General features: G+C 44.7%; 1 protein-coding gene across 1 annotated transcript in view; it reads left to right on the top strand.

The window, feature by feature from the left end:
• Window positions 1–22,480, top strand: part of DRD3 (dopamine receptor D3) — an 807,482-nt gene that overhangs the window by 658,713 nt on the left and 126,289 nt on the right. Inside the window, exons 6-7 of the mRNA XM_069202686.1 lie at window positions 5,909–5,989; window positions 13,627–14,026. Of these exons, the coding sequence (XP_069058787.1) occupies window positions 5,909–5,989; window positions 13,627–14,026 (481 nt within the window). The remainder of the gene's footprint in view (window positions 1–5,908; window positions 5,990–13,626; window positions 14,027–22,480) is intronic.

The following is a 22,480-nucleotide window of genomic DNA, read 5'->3' as shown; positions in this document are numbered from 1 at the left end:
TCACTGGTAAAGCAGCCTACTGGGTGAGAAGGCAGAGATAGTCTTTCAGATGCAAATATCTCACAGTTAACACTGTGCTAATATCAACACTCTTTCAAAAACTTGAGAAGTGTTACAATGAGAACAGCAGCTGGACGTGTCGGAAGAGACAAAGGAAAGAAAAAACATGTGCTAGCACCCCTCCGCCGCAGCCCATTCTCGGCCTAAAAATTGGTGTGATCAGTGGTGGTCCTCAGCATCTTGAACAGGTGCAGCACTGAGGGGGGATTGAAGAGTCAGGTGCACTTGCATTCAAAAGTTTTCAAAGAGGTTTGCACCAGTTTGCCTGTCTAGAGCATCGTTACTTAGGCTGCATCTGGGCAGCTCCAAAAACTAATAACCTACCAGGGAACAGCTACTCCTCAATGCACAGAAAAGTAAGGAATCTAACCACAGGCCTCCAAGTGACCGCAGCAAGACCATTGGGATGCTGATGTGGAATACCACCTAAACGAGAAAGGTGTCAGAACTCGCATTCATTCATCCACCTATACATTCCTCTCTGTGACTTCAGCACCCACTCCTGAGATCTTTCTGTAAGCTGTATGTCACTCATGTCTAATCTGCACATGTTCTGTGAAAGATGAAAGCTTGAGTAGTCTGCCCTGGTGGATCCGTCAGTGGGGAATGGAAGATTGCACTTACTGGCTTCTGTAACTAGGGATGTTTGCTTTGTAACTACCACGCTGCCCCTGTCGGTGAGGGAATGAAACTTGCACTGCTGCTTCCACATTTGTGCCTGTCCTGGTGAAAGCAAGTGCTTCTACTGCCCTAGCTGGACCTGTCCTCTGCAGGAGGGAAACTTACACTGTTTCTTCCCAAGTTGTTCTATGAAGAATGGGTGTTTCCACTGCTGTTGCCAAATGTAATGAAAAAACAAAGGATATTTTAAATACACATGCATAACATGTCCAGAAGATTTTGTGGGACCTGAGACAAAGACTAGTTGTGGGGCCCTGGTTTTCATCCCAGCTTCCCAACTTGACCAAGCTATGTGACTTTGGGCAGTCACTTTTCTTCGCTGTGCCTCCTATTCTGTGATCAATTCACTTAAGAACACCTTGAAATAATTCAGTTTAGGAGTGCACTGTACAAAACCCACTTTTGTATGTGAAATAATAACCCATGATGTTGCTCCACCTGTACCTTTATTGTGTTGTGAAGCTTCGTATTCAACATTCCACTAAACAAAATAAAAGGTTTGCATTGCCCAATGCTTTTTCTAAATGCATGATGTGAGTGAAGTGTAACAGATATGAGAGCAAGTTGACAGCCAATTGTGGCATTTTAGCCGCTGGTATTTGTAGCCCATAATGTCCATAAAGCTAAGAGCCACACACAGTGCTACATGCTGTTGTCTAAGAAGCCATGACTGGCAGATGATATCATGTCATGTCACTTGGAAGATTTGTGAAATACAAAATAAATTGTAGCTCCTGAATTTCTGCCTTTTTTCTTGATGGTCATTAGGGGTTAAACAACCTAGTGGGTGAAAGGGCAGAGATAGCCTTTCAAATGCAAATCACTGCTAATGGGCTAACAATCACAATCCTTGGAAAAAGGGCATGCTGAAAACTATGGGCCTTATTATGCGGTCTCATGACCGCCAGCCTCGCGGTGGCGGTTGGACCGCCACACACCAGGCAGTCCGACTGGCCGATTATGACCCTGGCGGTCGTACCGCCGCCACCACAAGGAACATGGTTCTTAACACGGGTGACGGCAGTCAGAGTCGTGGTTAGCCATGGTGGCGCTGAGTTCAGCACCACCATGCTGATCATGACTACACTTTCCGCCAGCATTTCCATGGCTGGGACCCTGTCATGGAAAGGCAGGTGGTAAACCAGTGCTGGGGTCCACCGGGGTGCTCCTGCATTGCCCATGCACATGGCATGGCAATATTTTCCTTATTAGCAGATAGAGTAGAGGTAGACAGGGTGGCAGAGGACTTTACTGCCTTTACTGTGCCTGCCAAATGTAGAGATGTCCGCCAGCATAGCAGACATCGCTAAACATTGGCAGGGACCGCTGTCATGGTGGCTCCTGTCGATGCATGAAACATTTAACAGACGGCTCTGTCAGCCATGATGGATGGCTGTCAAACGTTTCCAAAAATGTTTATTTTTCAAAAACAAACTCACAAACAGGAGTTTGTGTTTGGAAAAAAAAAAGAAATAATGACCCCCATACCTGTTTTCTTCTGTGGTGTAGGGGTATTTTTTTTTTCTAACTGTTCTTTTTTATTGGAAGAAAAATAAACCTCCATCTGACCATCCACTCTAAAAAGGGTGGGCTGTCAGGTGTCTTACTTCTGATGACACCTCCTCTGTTGGACCATCGAAGAAAATTTTACACTGACATGGTACATTTTTTTCTGATGGCCTACATATTGTGGTCCTCCTGACTGAAAATTGGGTGGGCGGACCTTGAATTTGGCAGACGGGGTATGTTTCTGCCTGCCGAACTCTAAAACATCCTCCAAGGACCACCTAATGAAAATCAGTACTGACCATGCTTCTCATGGGAACAGTTCATCCCGAACCTCGGTCACTTCAAACATTGCCACTGTGGCAACTGCTTTTTGAGTTGGGACATTTGAGATTCACCACCCCCCCACCCCCCAAATCACACTGACTAAACTACGCCCTTGAGCATACTCAGAAGGTGCTGCCATCCAAGGTTCACCACTTGTCTGACATTTGTGTAGTAGAGTTGTTTTCAGCCATGCCGCAAGTTACCACATGTTTGGGACCCAAAGGTTCACCTGTGGAGGAAACTAAGGTCATGTAGGCCACACAAGTTTGATTGGAGTACAGTGCAGGCTCTTTTTGGTTCTTGGTGATCCACACGCACTCCTACTACCACAGTCATGTATGTAGTGGGGACCGCGTCAACAGAAGTCAGCCAGCTGCCTATATGTATAGTAGTTTCTCTGGCCTCACTGTGTACGTGGGCCTCACAGCAGCTCTAAGAAAAGCAAGCGGTGAAACTGAAGACAGACTCCTTGCCTCACCGGTAAGCAGGCAGAACGCTGCCAGGCGACCGCACTGAAATTCCGAGCACTGATAGGCTGAAATCGTGAATGACATTGGCAATAAAGCTAATGGCTAAGGGGAGCTGGCCCACTGCCCCACTCTTTATATGTAGTTCTGTGAGATAATGCAACATGTACATGATATCCCAACTAAGGTTGCTACCTTCCTTTAAAAAATGGGAGCCATTTTTGCTTACCCTTTGCTATATATAAAAGAATGCAAGAGTTCGTAGGTGAAAAAGAATTTGGTAAAATTGTCAGGATTCTTATGTAACATGGTAATCGTCCCTCTCTGCTAATCATTCTGAAATGATTAAGAAAGTTCCCAAATGCTTTTTTAACTAATTTCTTTATGAACTTGAAGTTTTAGGCTTATATTTCACAAGGGAAAAATACCGGATTTCATTGCCTTTCCTAATTTTTTTTATCGGCCTGGACTTAAAAATGCAAGCCAGGCTAATAAAAAAACTGGCTAGGTGCAAACTGTGTATCCAAATGAGCAATAGCTGAAAGGAGCTAACCCTAACCCACTCTATGTACATGTGGTATCAGTATTTTACACATTATTCATTTGTGTGATTACAAGAGGTTGGAAAACACTTAAAGATGTCTCTAGTCCTTGAGTAAAAAAGGACAATTGTAAGCCACCTCAGAACCCCTTGACCTTTATACAGTAAGTGCTGTGTGTGTGTAAAGTTCTGATAACTTAAAGTAGTAAGTACTTTGTCCCACATTCAGGGTGGGCATCACCATCTCTGAGCATTGGTCTGCTGGCAATATGACCTAATAATGTTTAGGAATGTAACTCAAGTACAAGGTTACTGGGCCAGCCATTATTGCCAGGCATTTATCCATGCAAGAGAAGTCCAAGCCAGGTGCACCACCTGCCACATATATCTACCACACCTCTCACTATTTGGCAGATTTCTGCCTTTGTTGCAGTTGAAGTTTACATGTATTGTATTGCAGCACTTATGTAGCTCTTCATGGTTTGTGGGGATCCTTTGGACTGTACATTAATGACTGTAGTCAGCTTTCGTGGGCCATAAAAGAAGATCAAGCTGTAATTTCATTGCAGGCTGTGCCCTGATAATTTACCAGCCATGCCAGAATGATGCCATATCCCGGTTGTGGCCTAATTCAGCCCTAGATTATGTATTTATATATTTATATGGTATTTATATAGCACGAGCCTAGCCAAAATGCAGCCGAGTCCACACATGGTCAAAGACGAGCATGAACTCAACGAGTGAGAGGAGAGGTAGCTGGTTTGCGGATGGTTAATGCTTTGTGATATAGTGTTCTTTAAAGAGGTTCTTCTTCAACTCTTTCCTAATTGGAGCAGCTTCGGGCAGTCCTGACAGGTGCGAGGATGTTTTTCCAGATACTAGGTAATTAGATGGACAAGGCCTGGTGGCTTGTTTTTTTTTTCAAACTTCTTACTCAGCACTTTATTTGCTGTTGGTGAGCTAGACACAACCAAAGATGGTGAACCTGCTTGCACGATAATGGGGGTGCTGGTCGTGATGCCTTTGTAAATGATGCAGCTGGTTTTGAAGATCGTGTGGGCCAGCCAGGGGAAACAAGAGTCCCATACTGGTGGGGGTGATGTGACTATGGGCCAGATGTAGCAAAGGTTTTTACCCATTCTGTGTCTATGGGAAAAAGTGTTTGTACATATGGCCCTATATTTCTTAAGGCCCCAGATGAGAGGTGAAGTAGCAAAATCTTAGAGGATAGTTTGAAGCCTCTAGGTTAAAATACATTTAGGTTTGAATATTTATTTGTTTTAAATATGTATCAAGACTGTTCAGAATTAGGAAAGAGTTGAAGACGCACCTATTTAAAAAACACTAATGTGCAATGCATTGATCGTCTGCAAACCAGCTTCCTCTCCTGTCACTCATTGACTTCATGCTTGTCTGTGACCTTGTATAGCGCTCCACTGCCTTTTGAATCAGTTCATGCTATAGAATTACCAAATGCATCACATACATACATACCATAAAACTGGTAACTGAACATGGCCCAGATTATGAGGTGGTGAGAAAAGGGTGAGGTGCTTACCACACCCCTAAAGTTTTTTTCAAACTAACAGCCTGTTAAATAGTTGGGTGGTAACAGAAAATGCTCTGATTGGTGGAGGAATTCATCATTCCTGTACTAGACAGTTTAACCTCCACAAATCAGGGCATTCTCCTTCACCACCCAAACCTAAGAGCTTCATTTTGAGCTGCACTTGCAGTTTTTTCTCTGACCACGTTTTGTGCAGTTTGCGACTGGGAAGCAGATGGATTATATCCAGGGAAACACCCTCAGAATGTGGGAAAAATATGCTGAGATGTATGCTTAAAACAGTGTCTGTGCTCATTCCTCATCCCGGAGCTCGAAAGTCATATTGGTGTGGCAATATCACACCTGGTAATTACTGCAGTCCTTGGTATCAGTAATTCTGTGTGTGGTATTACCACACCATTTTAAAAGCACCTTGTAATGAGGCATGAGATCCTCTGTCTGGCCCATAATGCTTTACAGACTCACACACCGCAGTGCATCTGTCAAAAATGTGCCAATGTATGTAACAAGCCGTTAGAATCCCATAGACCGGTTGCATTAGTTCAGTTTCCAGATGCAATATAACAAGAGTGCAATGGACCCATCTCAGGCCAGAGTCAGTGGAATATCTTCCCTTTGGGTCTCCTGTCCTTTCTGTGTTCTTTCCACCCTCCATCTCTTTCGCCACTCATTTTGTTTCAGTTTTTTGAAGACTCTTCCATCGCTACATGTCCTCCTTGACTTGCTTCTTAGGTCTTCCTTCTGTCTTCTGTCCTCTAGGGCACCAGCCTGCAGCTCACTCGCATCAAGCGCTTCTTGGTCCGGGACAGAGCACCGCTGCCTGAAGCTAATGGAAGAGTGGTAAGTAGTTGGTGCTGACGAGAGACGGCATGGGCAGAAGGAGACTTTTGGTTTTAGAAGGCACACATTGAGTACTGTGATCTTCCCTTGTTCTACAATAGAAGTTTGTGTTTCAAGACTGGCAGTGATTTGTACGAAAACAAAAATTGGACAAACAAATAAAGAGCTTCTTAGCCCACTAGAGGTTGTAATTTGTTTGAGGCTGCACAGTAGACAGGACTCATGCACAAACTAGGAAGGAGAAGGCAAGGTTTCGAATTTTCCTCTCATGGACCAAAACATTGGACACCCCTGTCTGCTGCATGTGCTGTTGCCCTTGGCTCCCAGCCCCTCTTGTGCCAACCTGCAGAGGCTGATTGGGCTGAGGAAGTGTTAAGGACTGTGAAAAAGAAAACAAACAAGCCAGCAGGCATTTTCCATCTATGCACACAGGATTTGGGACAACCCCAAATCCATCAGGACTGTCCCAACCCTACTCCAATTGAGGATAGAGTTGAAGACACACCTCTTTAAAGAGCACTGCATCGCAAGGCATTAACAGTCCACAACCCATCTCTCTCTCTCTACAATCATTTGTTGGCTTTATGTTTGTTTTTGACACTGTGCAGAACTCTGCTTCCCTTTGGTTCGCTTTGCACTAACAAAGTACCACATACATGCATAAAGAGGAGGTGCTGTCTACCTTTCGTTTATGCAAGGGATCCAGTTGATGAGGGAAAAACATGAGATCAAAGGCTAGATGGGAAGGAGAGGGTAACCAGTTGCACAGGTAAGATAATCTTGCTGGGGTTCTTCACGCTTTACAAACAGGTGCTGACCAGGAGTGCGTTGTGGGAGGTGTGCGTTACGGCTTTTTGGTGCCTGATTCTGTTCATTCATGTGGAAGAGACTGAAGGAGAGGGTGGGTGTAGCTATCAATGGCACAGTAGGTGCAGCAGCAACACCAGAGACAGAATCCTGGGGTCCACTGCAACCCAACGATGGCTGGTAGTCACTAGCCAAGTGGAGAATAGGGAGGCCATACTCATTCTGTGCATGAGGGCCCTGTGGGTGACACACTCAGGGCAATGGTCATCAGTCACTGTCAGTGCAAGTGACCTTTCACGCTTTGCTTCGGTTTCCTGTGTGCTTTTGTATTGGAACCATAGCATTATGGCGCCATATTCAGGGATGTTGTCCCGTGTCCTCAGCAATCAGATGGGAAAGGTGGCATGTGCCAGTCAGTTTCTGTTCGGACAGCCCGTTCCTCCTTTGTAAATGTCAAACATGATAGGCTAGCTATCAACAGAACCCAGCTAGACTTTCAGTCCCATGGAGGTTTACAGAATATGCTGCAGATGTACTGCATTTTATTGTGTTTTAACATTTCTATAGCACATTCATACCACCAGTGTGGACTGCAATGTCCAGTACGTACAGTTTATGGTACATTTTCAGGTCACACAGTACAGAGGGTAAGTGAAAGAGACATAGCATGTATTAAAGAAAACTGCTCCAGGAGCACTAAAGGCGTGCTAGTCAGTTGTTTGGAAACCTCTGGTACTTTGGTATTACAGAAAAGGCTGCAGATGCTTGTTAGACCCCTCTGAACTACAGATAGGCACACTTCCCGGCTGTGCGATTCCAGAGGGTCGGTGCATAGTTTGTAAAAGAATATGTGCCGGGCCAGGGTTTTGCTCAGAAGCCTGTGTCTGGCACTATACAAGGTGGGTGCCGAATACCTGGCTGCGGAATGTTAATACCACTTGACTCCTCTAATTCACCATCCCTCAGTTCGTGGCACTTGATCTCATCTTTCAGGGTCTTCTCCGTCCCTGCATTCTCCCTTTGTCAGTGGTTTTCCCTATTTCTCTGTCTTCTTTCCCTATTTTTTTAAAGTTTATTTTTCTTTTATTGATAAAGTCAGGACTCACAGTGCAAACAAGGCAGTATTTTGTTTTCCTTCTCACGGTGAGGAAGGGATCGTTACATGTAGCAGGAGACACCGTAGGTAACAGTACTTTTCAATTACTCCAGTATCCTGCACTCATCAAATTCATGAACTGTCTTCCTTCACTACTTTTTCTTTTTCTCTCTCTTCTTCTGGATTAAAGTTTGTTGAGAAAAATGTGTGAAATTCACAAACTCTGATTTAATAGTACGTCTATGGCTGAAGACACTCCACAGTTGGGGCCCAGAACTGTGCAGAGAAAAAGATACAAGACGTCCATTTTTTTATGTGATGAGCCTCCAGAGTCATAATCCTATCACTACATCGAGTTTGTGAATTGCAAAACAAATTTACATTTACAGAAAAGTGTGATTTTATCTTTGGGACTGAGGCCTGCAGTGCATACAGAGCATTTTGTATGTGATATGGTACAGACAGTGCAGTTCACCACCTCAGATAAAGCGGCCCCCATGAGTCTGGTGCAGTGCTTAATTTGTGCTTGTTGTTTCCGGTGCAGAGCACCGACACTTATTTTTCAGGACCGGCACTTATTTTTCTGCCTCGAGCATTTACTGCGAGCAAAAGACACGTGGGAAAGACGGAGGAAGAGAAAAACGAAAAAGCATCACAAAGGGAGAAAGCAGAAAGCTGCAAGAGTGAGCTGAAGGGGCAGGGAGTGGCTGTAAATGGATTGAAGAGGCCCGAGATGGCTTCAGGATTAGCTGCCTCAGTAATCCGGTTCGCACATTTAACTCCAGCAGCCGCGTGTTTAAGAGGATGGCTTTGTGCACCGGCACGTTTTTATATACAAATTAAGCACTGGTCTGGTTACACTGATTGCACCAGCGCTGGCCCAAGACTGCACCACCGTGACCAGGGCACGTAGATTTCACTGGTGGAATTGGGCATCAATAGCTGTGCCGCCTGACCGGTATACAAACACCATTAACACTTGCCAAAATCTGCAAGGACACAAATGCAAGCAGAAAAAGCTAAATAGCAGCCATTATGTGTAAATAACTCGAACGAACTACTTTCACGCTGAACTTTCGAACGCGCCGCCCTCGCACCCCGTTTTATTGGGCATGGAAACATGAAAAGCATATTCAGCGGAGCTGGATTCGAACCTGTGGCTTTCGGGGTGCACACACACATCTCTCTGGGGGGGATTCTAGTTCACCGAGCTGTGCCAGAAGCGGTGTGCTCGCTCGGACCGAGGAAGCATGAAGCCGGCGCGGACACACATTTCTAGTTGGCAAGAACAATCTGCTTCGGGAGCTGCCAGACCTCGGCAACCAATCAGAACCGAGGGTTAAGGAAGACGGAGGAGTGCAGCATCACTGTCAGGCTGGGGGTGGGTGGCGGTGGGGGTGGTAGTGAGCCAGTGGCGGGAGGGTGGTTGATGTGGGCACCAGCTCTTGGTGGTCTGGGCTTCTCTTTCCTTTCATCCCGAGTCCTCCTGTCTGGCCGGCAGTTGTCGTCCACAAACCAGCCAATCATCTGCTTGGAGGAGGAGGCTGTGGTGATGGGAGTTACACAGGGTATCTAACATGGGGCATCACCAGGAGCTTCCCGCCACAACATGGAGGCCGGCAGAGGCTGGGGCACATTACACTGGTAACCCAGTGGTGTAACAAAGGCCCCCCGCAGCCTCCAGGGAGCTCCCTCTGCACAGTACACTGTGTACGGGCGGCATGCCCCTGACTGAGTCCAGGGGGGGAGGGGCCTCCTACAGGTACCTTGCAGGGGGAGGCCCTTAAGTTTAGTGACGCCAATGCGGTCACCGCCTGTGTGTGTGGAATATTTATGAAACAGTTTGTAAGGAACAAACATGCTCAGCAGCTGCCGACACCCATGGTGGTGATGAACTATTTTTCCTCCATTAAAGTTTTTTTTTAATATTTTGCCATCAGCTGTGTCTAATGACGTCAATCGAGACAATCCTCTGCTGTCGCTTTTGGGACTCGTCGCCCAACCCCAGATGCTAAATTGCCGACCACGAGCCTCGCCGAGGTGGGGACGAGGGTTGGAAGCCGTTTCTCCTCCCGCCCTTGAAGGTGCCCTCGAGCCGCCCTGCCTCCGAGGCCCGGATGGAGTCATGCTCGCGCCATGCTATTAACTCGGAAGTTCAAGAGTCCTTCAGGCTGATCTTTTGCACTGTGCTGATTGCTTTAACACACACCTCATAACAAGGGTACCTGAGAAACATTAAACTAGCTGTGGGGGCATTTAAGGTTCGAATGTGTAGAAGATTTAATGCGAATCCATTCAGTGTTGTGGACCAGACCTAGCTCTGTAATTCTCTCATTGAGGGTCTGGGCTGCCCAGGAAAGGGTACAATATTTTTTGCACCTGAGATATCCTGACAGCGCATTGATGGACGTTTTATAAGGTGTGATGAACAACTACAATTTGTGTTCATTGGAGCTCATTATGAGTTTGCCGGTCTGAGGACCACCAAACCCAGGATGGCTGTGGGACCTCCACACGCCAGGCCCTCCCGGCCCCCAAATATGGACCCTGGCAGTCCGACCGCTATGGGACCGCCTCCACCGCCAGGATCATGGATCCCGATGTGTTGGCGGTGGTCAGAGTCATGGTCAGCCCCTGTGGCACTGAGTTCAGCGCCGCTGTGCTGACCACGAGTCCTCTTTCCACCAGTTTTTCATGGCGGGCCCAAGACTTGAAAAGGCTGGTAGAAAGCCAGTCCTGGGGGCCACAAGGGGGCCCCTACACTACTCTGCCTGCACCCTCGGAATGCGCACTGTCTGCTCAGTCGTAATGAGACCCAATGTCTGAAAAATAGGGCATGTGGCCCGTGATTTTGAGATCGTCCTGCCTACTTCAAGTCACAGTTTCCTATTCTAGTAAGATAGTAAGACAAAGGCATCTTTTGGAGAAACCTTTGTATTTATGTCATTATGGTACTTATAATGACATACTACACACAGTCACTAAACACAGCTGTGGATGTTACAGGTAGGATGGGTCCCTGTTGGAGTGGGGCACCGAGACCATAACTTTTGGGGTTGAACCCATAGTCCTGAAATATTTCCTGTGGGCAGGGGCACCAGAATTAAGCAAATGTGCGCTCCTGACGATTTTCGCATGATTACAGATTTGTTGCATTTGCCACATAATTCATCATCTACTGCATAATCTGCAGGTTTTACCAACAAAAAAAATATTTCTAGCTCAAACGGTTCAAAGGTCACTTAAAATGCAATGGCACGTGTCAGTCATTGCACAGTGGATGCCCCTTTGCCAAGCTGGACAGGACAACTTTCTGTTGCTTATTGCTATAAATGGATGTTAAGCTGGCTCCAATGAGGTGCAATCAATACCGAAAGAGTGTTACCAAGTTTAAAAACAATGAACTAATGAAGTAATACTATTACAAATTATGCCACGTTATGGCACATAATTTGATGTTCTTGCAGCATAATTTACTCAACCCTGCCGCATAATTTGGCTCTCTCCTGCCGCATAATTCCAGTGGCCCTGCATATGGGTTGGCAGCAGGTACGGCAGAAAGTTGTGTATTTATTTATTTACATGCTTATAATGCATGCTACGCACAGGCACTGAGGTCAAGTCATACGGGGGATGAGTTGGGGCAAAGTTGACAAAGTATTATGGCAGGTACAAATGCCAATGGACATGTTTTGATACCCAGCAGTAGATTGTTCCACTACTTTTGTAATCGTATGGAGAATTGTAGACTGCTCCACCCAAGGGGTATTCAGAGTTCTGCACACAGGACACTCTGCCACAAGTTTGCTGGAGTACCCTGACCGCAAGCTGGCATTTTCGCCGCTCTATTTAGAGTCGCGACTCCACCTGGGTAAAGGTTAGACTGTTCACCCCCCAGCTCATCAGTCTAAGTACCTCAGATCACGTGCCCTATTTAGAGCAGTCGTTCAGACCATATTTCTGCAGGTCCAGGACCGCAGGGAAAAGCTTGGTTGTCCCAAAAAAGAAAAATGACCTCCACACCCTGGGAGAAAACTCATAGGCCCTGACAAAATACAATTTTAAGTTTCTGCCGCTTTTGCGTAAAAAAATGACGGTAATGCGGCGCAAAAAAAGTATAAATCAGGCCCATAGGGTCTTAGGTTTTTTGCTTTTCAAAAGCATACACCTGCCTTGGGAGTTGCTTTTGAAAAGTTGAAAGTATAATTTAATGTTTAATAGTATTGGAAAGTCCTCTGATGCCAAGTTTTTACCTTGAAAGTTTTATATCCCACAAATACAATTTTAAATGCTCAAAATCTAGACACAATAAAAGAATTAAAACGGGAAAGGGACAAGCTGAGTAAATAGAAGCGGAAAAGAAGAGGTGAAGGATGAAAGGGAAACGGGAGGCACATGGATTCCCACCTGTAAGAAAAAGAAACAACCACTGACAAAGCCAACAGGTCTGGGTTTTTGTTAGGGGGAGTGTTTGGCAAATGTTGCAGAACTTTGTTTTGTGTTGCATCCTGCTGTATGTTTGAGAAAGAGAATCTCCCAATGTACCAATATTTTGGGCTACTGCGATACAGAAGCTAGGAGTGGGGCCCTTTCCTGAACAGACTGCATTAGCAGAAGTAAGCTGGACTCTCAAAGAAGAATGTTATGAAAAGTAGTCAGAAGGTGAAGTTTGTGTGTAAGTAGGGATGTTAAAAGGCATACACAGCAACATATTGCACATTAGTCACTTTTGATAACTGGACCACATATTTGCTACATCCTTGAAGAAATCCTTTATGAGTGCATGTCTTCATTTTGTATCATAAAACTGTAAATCCAACTAAATATTTTCATAACAGCAAAGAAAAGCAAATGTACATCTAAATGCGAATAACACTATGAATGGCAAGGAGTCTTAATAGCATGATTAAGCATCCAAAAAACAATCCCTCCCTAAGAAAACAAAAAGCCATTAACTAGCAATGCAATCAAATATTTATTGTGTCAGCAACTTAAACACATTAAATAACTTTAGTTTACCAAAAGAATCAATCGAGCACCATCACCAACATCTAAGAGGAAAGCAAATAAGACAATGTATCCAGTCACAAAATGCTGCGGCCTTGATGGGCAGCCAACCTAAGCAAAGGCAAACAATGAAAACACATGAAAACAAATGGCTGAAGAAGGGTCAACCCAAAAGCCAGCCTCTATTTTCCTTATTGTACCTTGTTTAAGACTTGATGGCGTGAGGTCTTTCACACAGCTAAAGTTGTCTTTTGCCAATCCAAGAAGAGAAAAAGGAAAAAACAACCAAAGATAGAAAACAGTAAAAAGGAAAAATATTAACTTTTTTTGACCTGGTCATAGAGGTTAGAAAAGCAATGATCAGAATCCAGTTTGGCCACTTACATATCCTATGGACTGCTGGGTGCTGGAAACAAATTCCATCACCACAATGACTGGGCTGATTTTGCGAAATGTCAGCTGAAACCATGACACAGACACTATTTTGCTTCATTGCAATATTAGGAGAAGCGCTATTGCACAGTAGTTTTTTTTTCAAATTTTGGAATTATATCATAGAAATAACACATTAGTATTTTAATGAATGCAAATTAATTCATTATCTCTGATTAGGGATTGTTAAATGTTTAAACTGAGATGTTTTTGAAGTGTGTCAAGTGTGGCAATGATTGTATTAGGTTCACTTTCTGTTGTGCTAATGATGGGTCTTGCTTTGTTCCATCTTCAGGAAAGCAGCGAGAAGGTGTTGACCAGACACCAAGACGCCATCTCATCCTGTCTGAAGCTCAACACCTCCATTAGGGAGATTTCACCCGAGAAAAAACTGCTGACCCGCCTGGACCTGCAGAACTACTCTAGCCTGAGCCGCACCTCCTTCGCCAGGACCGAGAATGAAGAAGAGGAGGAGGAGGAGGAGGAGGAGGAAGGTGAGGAGGGAGCAGAGGAGGAAGACGAGAACGATGCATCGGCAGATGACAAGGTGCCTCCCTACCCTCTGCCCAGGCTGGACATGGAGGTGCATAGTCTTCCCAACGGCAGGACCATGGCGTCCATCAAATGGGGCCCGAAGCGACGAAGCTTGCAAATGAGGGAGAGGAAGGCCACAAAGATGCTCGCGATTGTTCTCGGTGGGTAAGAGGCACGAGCTGTTCCTAGAAGTTTATAACATATTTTTATTATTTATATATAACAATAATTGAACAAGTGGCATGTCAAATAAGCATTATGTAATTCCTCACAATCCAATCATATAAGAATGACCAAGCATTTAGTACTTTTGAGATACTTTATGTGTTCACCTTATACCTGCATATCCATCATGATTACTCTGCTTAAGACAGTAATCTGCCTAAGGGAGCCCATATTTCCTGGATAGCCCCTGCCTTTGTACATCATACTTTCGGTGCCAGTACATGAGTCCATCCTCAATATCCGAGCTCCGGATCTTTCTGATTCCCTTTCGGCCACTGTGAACCTCATAAATGCTATGATATTTTATCAGCTCCATCCACTCTCCTGGGCAACAGCATGGGGACAAGGTTTAGCTTTCACCTAAAGACCTCACAGATTGCCACATCTATGTGCCAGAAACCCTTGTTTCATGGCATGACCATTCTAGTCTGGGCTATCAGAGGCCTAATCAAACTTTTGATGACAATTTCCATTTAAAGGAATGCAGTGTTGACAATATTCCAGTTGACAGCAAAGTTCTGTTTTTTTCTGTGTATCTCCTTTTAGAGGTTGGCCAATCAGAGCACAGCAGCAAAAACAATGCAGGGCTGAAATTGGTAACTTTTCAGGTAAAGTTTAAAACTCTTCACCTGAACAAGTTATATTAAATCCATTAACTGGAAGTTGTGGGGTTTATTACAACAGTTAATTTGATATCAAATTATTGGTATGCATGGCACCCAGCCCTAGGGGCATATAGGGCACACCTTAGGGGTGACTTATATGTAAAAATAAGGTAGTTTAAGACTTTGGAACTACTTTTAATTCCAAAGTCTAACTTGCATATAACTTTAATTTAAAAGCAGCCAGAAAGACAGGCCTGCCTTTAAAATGACACTGGGCACCTCAGCAGTGTACCTATGGGTGCACTACCTATGCTGTGGTCCCTAAACCTACATGCCCTACCATATACTAGGGACTTATAAGTAGGTTAACTCAGCCAATTATAATTAGCCTAATTTGCATATCCATTTTACACAGAGCACAGGCCCTGGGGCTGGTTAGCAGTACCCAGGGCACCATGAGAGTCAGGAAAACACCAGCAAAAAGTGGAAAATGGGGGCAAAAAGTTAGGGGGCCTCTGCAATCAGCCCTGTTTTCTCACACATATGCATTCAGTCTGGTTTATATAGGGAAGCCTCTTAAACAACTAGGATAGGGGCTACAAAACTTGGCCCTGTAATCTAGCGAAAAACGGGCCTGTGGGGCCTAAAATCCTGTAGCATCTTGGTATTCATTTTGTGGTCAGATCAACGGTGTTACTACCTACAACATAGATTTCTTTCTGGGTCTGGCACTTCCACTCACCACGTCGCAGGAGCGGTGCCTGTAGGACCTTGTCTCTGTGTCCTGGATCCAAAACTCAGGGGTAAGCCTTATATGACCCGTGTTCACGATTTCTTGCTTTACTAAAAAATACCTTAAATCTCTCCACAGGGCATAAGAGATAGACGTTGTGATTCTGACCTGCAGGCTGTAGTCATGATGGACATGTGTGTGGTTGAGCTGTTCACTTGAGGTTGCTGCTGGTGAAATGTAGACCTGGAGGTGCGCTCTTCAGTGAATCTATTTGTCTATCTGCCTTGTGCTACAATTGTATGCAACATGGTGCATGGCTGGAAAAGACCTTTTGTTAGTTCCCTCAACTTGATCACACACACAACTCCCCCTTCCACAATATCTTTGTAAATATTATCCTAAGTGCTATAACTGAGTTAGGGCTTCTGGGTGAGTGATCATGCAGGGGATTAAGTGAGTCAGTGAGTGTCTAAGTGAATGAACAAGTGGGGAGATACGTGTTAGTTTCTATGGATGGGTCATCAAAGCATAGCAGCTACCTACATACTAAATAATAAGCTTTACTATCCAGTTATCGTGTATGGGGAATATAAGAAATATTATTGCCCTACAATTTCTCTGATCTGTTTTTAACCTTCAAGTTGACCCCACAAACAAATAAAAGTGACTAGTAGGGGTTCATAGCTAATTTTAACCACTCCCCACCAGTCTTTTTAGTTAGTTCTTTAGTGTCCTTTAACTTTGGAGGCATTTGAGTTGCAGGCTTGCAACACGATTGGCAACTAAAAGATCTTCGGCAAAGAGCCCCCTAGAGGAGCCCCATGGGGATTGTGATGCCGGCCCAACGAGGAGCATGGCCTGACGAAGAAGCGTGCCACCCTTCGGTGGGTAAAGGCTTATTCTCCATACAGCTAACACTTCCAGTGACTTGAGGGGATCGGCATACTTAGGGCTCGATTTACAAGGCCCTAGCGCCTCTTAGTGCCACACTGACATAATTTTTTTACACTAATGTGGCATTATGGAGGCCGTTCTCCTTTGCCATATTTACAAAGTGGGGCAATGCTCGCATTGCGCCACTTTGTAACCCCTTATGCCACATTATGCCTGGGCCAGGCATAATATATGCAAGGGGGCATTCCCCCGCAGGGAGGCCTGTAAAAATGGCACAGTGATTATTTTTAGTGTAATTTTTAATTCCTGCTCAGAGCAGGCATTAAAATGACACGCCCATTACTTTCAATGGGCCTCCCTTTACTTTGCAAGATTAGCTTCACAATTTATGGCGCTAATCCTGCAAAGTACCACAGTAGCATCATAAATTTGGACGCTATTGTTATAACGTACGCCATGGTACGCCGTATTGTAAATATGGTGCACCCAGGGTGTTGTTAGGGGAGCGCAAGGGGGCACAAGGGAAGTGCTGCATCAGCAGTGATGTCATGTAAATCTGTCCCTTAATATACTATCTAAGACCCTCAACAGAGCAGTGTACTTCAGAATTATTATTCTTGTAACCCTGGAGTCAGTAATTCCACCACTTGTCCTACCTATCCCATCCTGGGGCCCCTGGCACCTTGTGAGGCCCTGGTCCCAGATCCCCGCATGAGAATTGATGGGTGCTTCTCAGGATCAACGACTCACACCCAGACAATCCAAACAATCTCCTGGAACATTAGAGTATGCAGACACCGTCCTGGTGATATAAAACCACTCCTCTCTTAAGAGCAAAAAGGTCCACATTGTGCTACCCTTATTTGGGTAGAGCTGACCCCCCCCGCAAGTTCTAACAAACAAGTTAGACCCAGAAGATCTGTTTGTATTTCTTGAGACCTGACTAGACAGCCTTTCCCTTATATCAGACAGTGTTTACACCTCTAATTCTGACCTGCCTGTCTTCTTTTATCACCTCTCCTCTCATCTGGCAAAGTGGGCACATATACTGTAGATTATTGGGGGCAATTTCAACTGTGTCATGGATATCTCCCTAGATTGTTTGCATTACTGACTCCATAATGCTCTTGCTGTGCATATTCCAGCAGCTTGGTCTCATGGCTTCACTAGTGGTCCCTGCAAGATGCCTGGAGACACCATAATCCCAAGTTTATACACTTCTCCTTTTAGTCTCCAGTTCATGACCTCTTCCTGTATCTTCTCCCCTGACTATCTTGGTTGGGATCTGTCAGATCACAATCCCTTACTGTAAGGCTTGACCTGGGGTACAGTTCCCTCTCTTTTTCCAACCTAACGGCTACAACCCTCAGCTCTAGAAGACCCAGTTTTCAAGAACATGCTCTCCAGCCATATCTCTGATTACTTTGCACACAATGAGGGGTCGTCCACCTCTTCAGTGGTGGAGTGTGTTATAATCTGCTGCTGGTTGTCATGCATTATCTGCACAGTGTCTCTGCTTCCCTGCTCTGCTCAGCCAGTGTATGCTGTCATGGAATGTTAGTGAATGAAGGGAGGAGTGGGGCAGAGAGAGTAGGCTGCTCCTGGTTGGGTTTTCCATTAAGTAACTTGTAACCTGTAAGCTAACTTGTACCCTCTTCAATAAATCAACAACCTCTTATCCTACTTGAACTGGCTACCTGACTCCTGCTTACAAAGAAGGAATCTTTAATTACAACACTGGTGACGATCTGGGAGTGAACCTTTGTGTAAAAGAACTCAGGAAACAAAGAATTGAAGAACATTGAGGGCACAAGAGGAGTAAAAGAGACACAAGAAGAGGAAAATTAGAAGCCCTGAACCCCACCAGTGTCTTTCCCATCAGACAGCCTGTGGACTGAGAGGGTGGTCTACTGAACTCTACACAGATGAAAAAAGATGATCACTAGTCTGGAGAGCGCTGTCAAGCAGTCACTGTTTTTAAGCCCGGTCTGCTGTGCCTAGTAGAAACTGTACCGAATGCAGATTTATTTGGATTAATTTTCTGCGGCGACTCACTGTTTTTGAGCCAGGTCTCTGTGCCTGGTAGGAACTGTACCAAATGCAGATTTAATTGAATTAATTACTCTCAGAATACGAGTGGTGAGCCTATTTTGCAGTGACAGAAGCCTGCGCATTTACTTGGGTAAGTGTGATTGTTAGCACAAGCATTAGCTTCTGTTAACACAAAGACTGAAGTTCCATTATCAGGAGGAACGTGCCAGACTCATCAGCATTTTACCAAGTGAAGCATTGCCAGGATCATCAGTGTTGCCAAGGGAAGCACATGTGTGCAGCGTGCATGTTACCAGGAGAGGCACGCGTGTGGTTGGTGCACTCAAAAAGCTTAAACTTACACACGCGCAAAACTAATGTGAGAAAGCGAGTTTGCGCAATGCCAGTCTAAAATTCACACAATTTGACTACTTGCATCAAACTTACCTCACAGCACACCACCTACCCAAAATGTTTCCAGTGTTGTCCTCAGTGTGCCTGAGATGTGGCCACACATATGCCATGTTTATGCGCATGGTATGAGAATGCCCGCCACTGATGCGCACATGGATCCAGGTGATGGAACATGTATCAACAGTGATTGATGTCCAATTACCACCAGACTCTCTCCTTTGCCTCTTGGGGATCACAAAACGCACCAAATGTACTAAACACTACCCCAAGTTCGCCATGACCAGGAAGGCCCCTCATCAGCCCTCTTAGAAGTGGGATCTCTGGTTGGCAGTCAGTTTTCACTCTGTCCAAGGAGGGACCCTCACTCTAGTCAGGGTATAAGAGATACGCCCTTATAGAACCCCTGCTCACCCCCTTGGTAGCTTGACACAAGTAATCAGACTTATCTCAAAGGCAATGTGTAAAGTATTTGTACCAAAACACACAGTAATACAGTTACTCCACAGAAAACAATGGAAATGTTGTTGATAGACAAAGTACCTGGTTTGCGTCAAAAATAAACCTGCCCGGCGAGTGTGCATCGAAAAAGTTAGCAATGTGCCATTTTCTCACTCGCAAGTGAGGCCGTGCATTGTTTTCCGAACGGGGCCCCTCGGGTCCGCAGAGGTTTACATTGATTTTGACACCCAGCGATGATGCATGAGAAATTGGGCCCCACAGTGATGGAAAATTATGCTGCGTGGGATTTGCGTAGTTTTCAGCAGCCGCAAGCGGGTGTTGTGTTGTTTCTCAACCTGTGATGCGTCGATTTCCCAGCCGCGATGCAGGTGGTGCGTCGATTTCAGGTGGGTGGTGCGTCATTTTTACAGTCCTCGTTTTACCAGCTTCACCTTTCAAGGGCTCCGGGACTGGTTAGGGCACCATTTGGCCAGATGGTCCATCAGGATGCAGGCTGCACCCCAGCTCCCTTCTTGTCACTGTCTAGTGGAGATTCACAAACAGCCCAAATGTCAGTCTGACCCAGAAAGGGAATACACAAGCAGGCAGAGTCACAGAATAGTTTAAGAAAGAAAATGCCCCCTTTCTAAAAGTGGCATTTTCAAACTGACAATTTGAAAAACAACCTTACCAAAATATGTATTTTTAAATTGTGAGTTCAGAGACACCAAACTCCAAATTTCTATCTGCTCCCAAAAGGAAACTGCACTTAAAAGATATTTAAAGGCAGCCCCCATGTTAACCTATGAGAGGGATAGGCCTTGCAATAGTGAAAACCGAATTTGGCAGTATTTCACTGTTAGGATGTGTAAAACACACCAGTACATGTCCCACCTTTAACATACACTGCATCCTGCCCGTGGGGCTACCTAGAGCCTACCTTAAGGCTGCCTTACATGTACAACAAGCATTTGCAATGCAATGAGTCTCGTGTTTGGGGGAGTTGGAATTATTATCATTGTAAATTCGTAACTGGACTTTTTTTGCCACATAAACTGAAAATTAAAAGTAAAACAGTTGACAGAAGCAAGCCGATTCAAAGCATCACCGCCGCCATGAGAGTTATTGGCTCCCTTTGTGAATGTATAGAAAGGATTGCAGCTGGGATGAAAGGCAAACCTAAACCAGAGGAGGGGCCATCACACGCTATAACAGAAAGAAGCGTGATGTAGTGTGATGGACAAAATTAAAATGTTCACTTAGTTAAAACGACTGAGGAGGGAACTCAGCACACAAAGGAAGGACATTTCAGGAAATGTACCAGTAAAATTGAAGCATTTAAGACAAGCACAACAATGAATGAATAACAAGAGTGGGCGTGGTTAAAAGCCCCCAGAGGGATTACAACAGGCTAGAGCGCTTGCTCGCTCGACCAATTTTCAATGAGTACTATACTAGAGATTCCAAAAATAGGGAAGCAGAACATTTCGCCTTGAAATCATGGGAGCTTTAAAGCCACCACACAGAAAGAAATGCCTGGAATTACAAACAAGCATTGACAAAGCCAATAGGTCTGGCTTTTGTAAGACAAAAAGATGTTTACAATGCTTCAGTAAAATAATCACAGCATATGCAGTTTTCATAACACAAAGAACAGGTGCAAAATCTGTGACAGCAGCAACAGTGAAAGCTTCACAACCACATACAGAACTGATACAATGCAAGTTATAGCAGTGGACACTTGCACACATCCCTGCAAGTACATATATTCATGCAAATGCACACAGAACCGGTGCAAAAGCGGTGCAGGCCTATACCCCCACAAAGTAATGGTACAGGCAGCTTAATGCATGCTTTTTCTTGCATGCAGAACTGGTACAACACAGCAGCAGTACTTGTTTCCTGACACACACAGAATGCTCAGAAGCAGTGCAAACATATCTGAAATAAAGAGAACTGTAACTGCACAGAACGCAGCAGTCCCATACTTCTTCACACACATCAAGTGCAACATGTAAAGCTAAAATTCAGGATTCAGCACGATACACGCTTCTTTATACACATTCCCACATATACTGAACAGGTACAACTTGTGCAGGCTTCACTAACATACCCTGAACTGCAATAGCACAGGCAGCATCAGTATTTCCCGTGGGGTGTGTGTGTGGTTGTGTGTGTGTGTTTAGTGATGCAATGGTGTCTGATTGTATGTTATGCCGTTAATATGTGTATTTGTTTGGTAATTTCATAGCATGTATGTTGCTGTGAGATGTGTGAAGGTTTTAGCAAGATGTGCATGTGTTATCGTGTGTGCGATCGAAAGATGGGGTGTATAGGTTTTGCTTTAATGATTTGGTAGTGTGTGCATGTAGAATGATGGTGTGTGGGTGCCATTGTGTGTATATGTTTTGTGATGATGCAAAGTTTGACGGTATGTGATGCAGGTGTTTTGTGTGCTTGCGTATGTGTGGTGGTTTGTGTGGGTGTGTGTAAAGTTGTGTGTTTTAGTTGTAGGTAGTGTGTGTCTGTGTGGAAATAGAGAGTGCTTTGCTGTGTGCTGATGTTTGTGTAAGAGAGAGCGAGAGAAGGCAGGACGGTAGCAGCACTTGAGAAACAAGCACAAAACCAGCACACCTCCTCAAGTAAAGGAAGTACATTGAGAGAACCATTAAACACAACTACACATCTCTACATAAATCGTGTTAAGGTGTACGCTGCTCCTTTCCACGGGCCCAGTTTGTGAAGTGATTTATTAGCGCAGAGAAAAGTTTAAAACATTGCTTGTTGAAGACCAAATTCAGGCACTGAAAATTCAATCTCTAGAATAAAAGGCAATGTTTAATTAAGACAGGTGAGTGCGTTTTGAATAAAGCAAGTGAACTACAGGGAGTGCAGAATTATTAGGCAAATGAGTATTTTGACCACATCATCCTCTTTATGCATGTTGTCTTACTCCAAGCTGTATAGGCTCGAAAGCCTACTACCAATTAAGCATATTAGGTGATGTGCATCTCTGTAATGAGAAGGGGTGTGGTCTAATGACATCAACACCCTATATCAGGTGTGCATAATTATTAGGCAACTTCCTTTCCTTTGGCAAAATGGGTCAAAAGAAGGACTTGACAGGCTCAGAAAAGTCAAAAATAGTGAGATATCTTGCAGAGGGATGCAGCACTCTTAAAATTGCAAAGCTTCTGAAGCGTGATCATCGAACAATCAAGCGTTTCATTCAAAATAGTCAACAGGGTCGCAAGAAGCATGTGGAAAAACCAAGG

This window comes from Pleurodeles waltl, chromosome 8 (genome assembly GCF_031143425.1).
Source record: "Pleurodeles waltl isolate 20211129_DDA chromosome 8, aPleWal1.hap1.20221129, whole genome shotgun sequence".
Lineage (NCBI taxonomy): Eukaryota > Metazoa > Chordata > Amphibia > Caudata > Salamandridae > Pleurodeles > Pleurodeles waltl.
The sequence above is the reverse complement of the archived record's forward strand: the minus strand, read 5'-3'. Positions and strand labels throughout refer to the sequence as shown.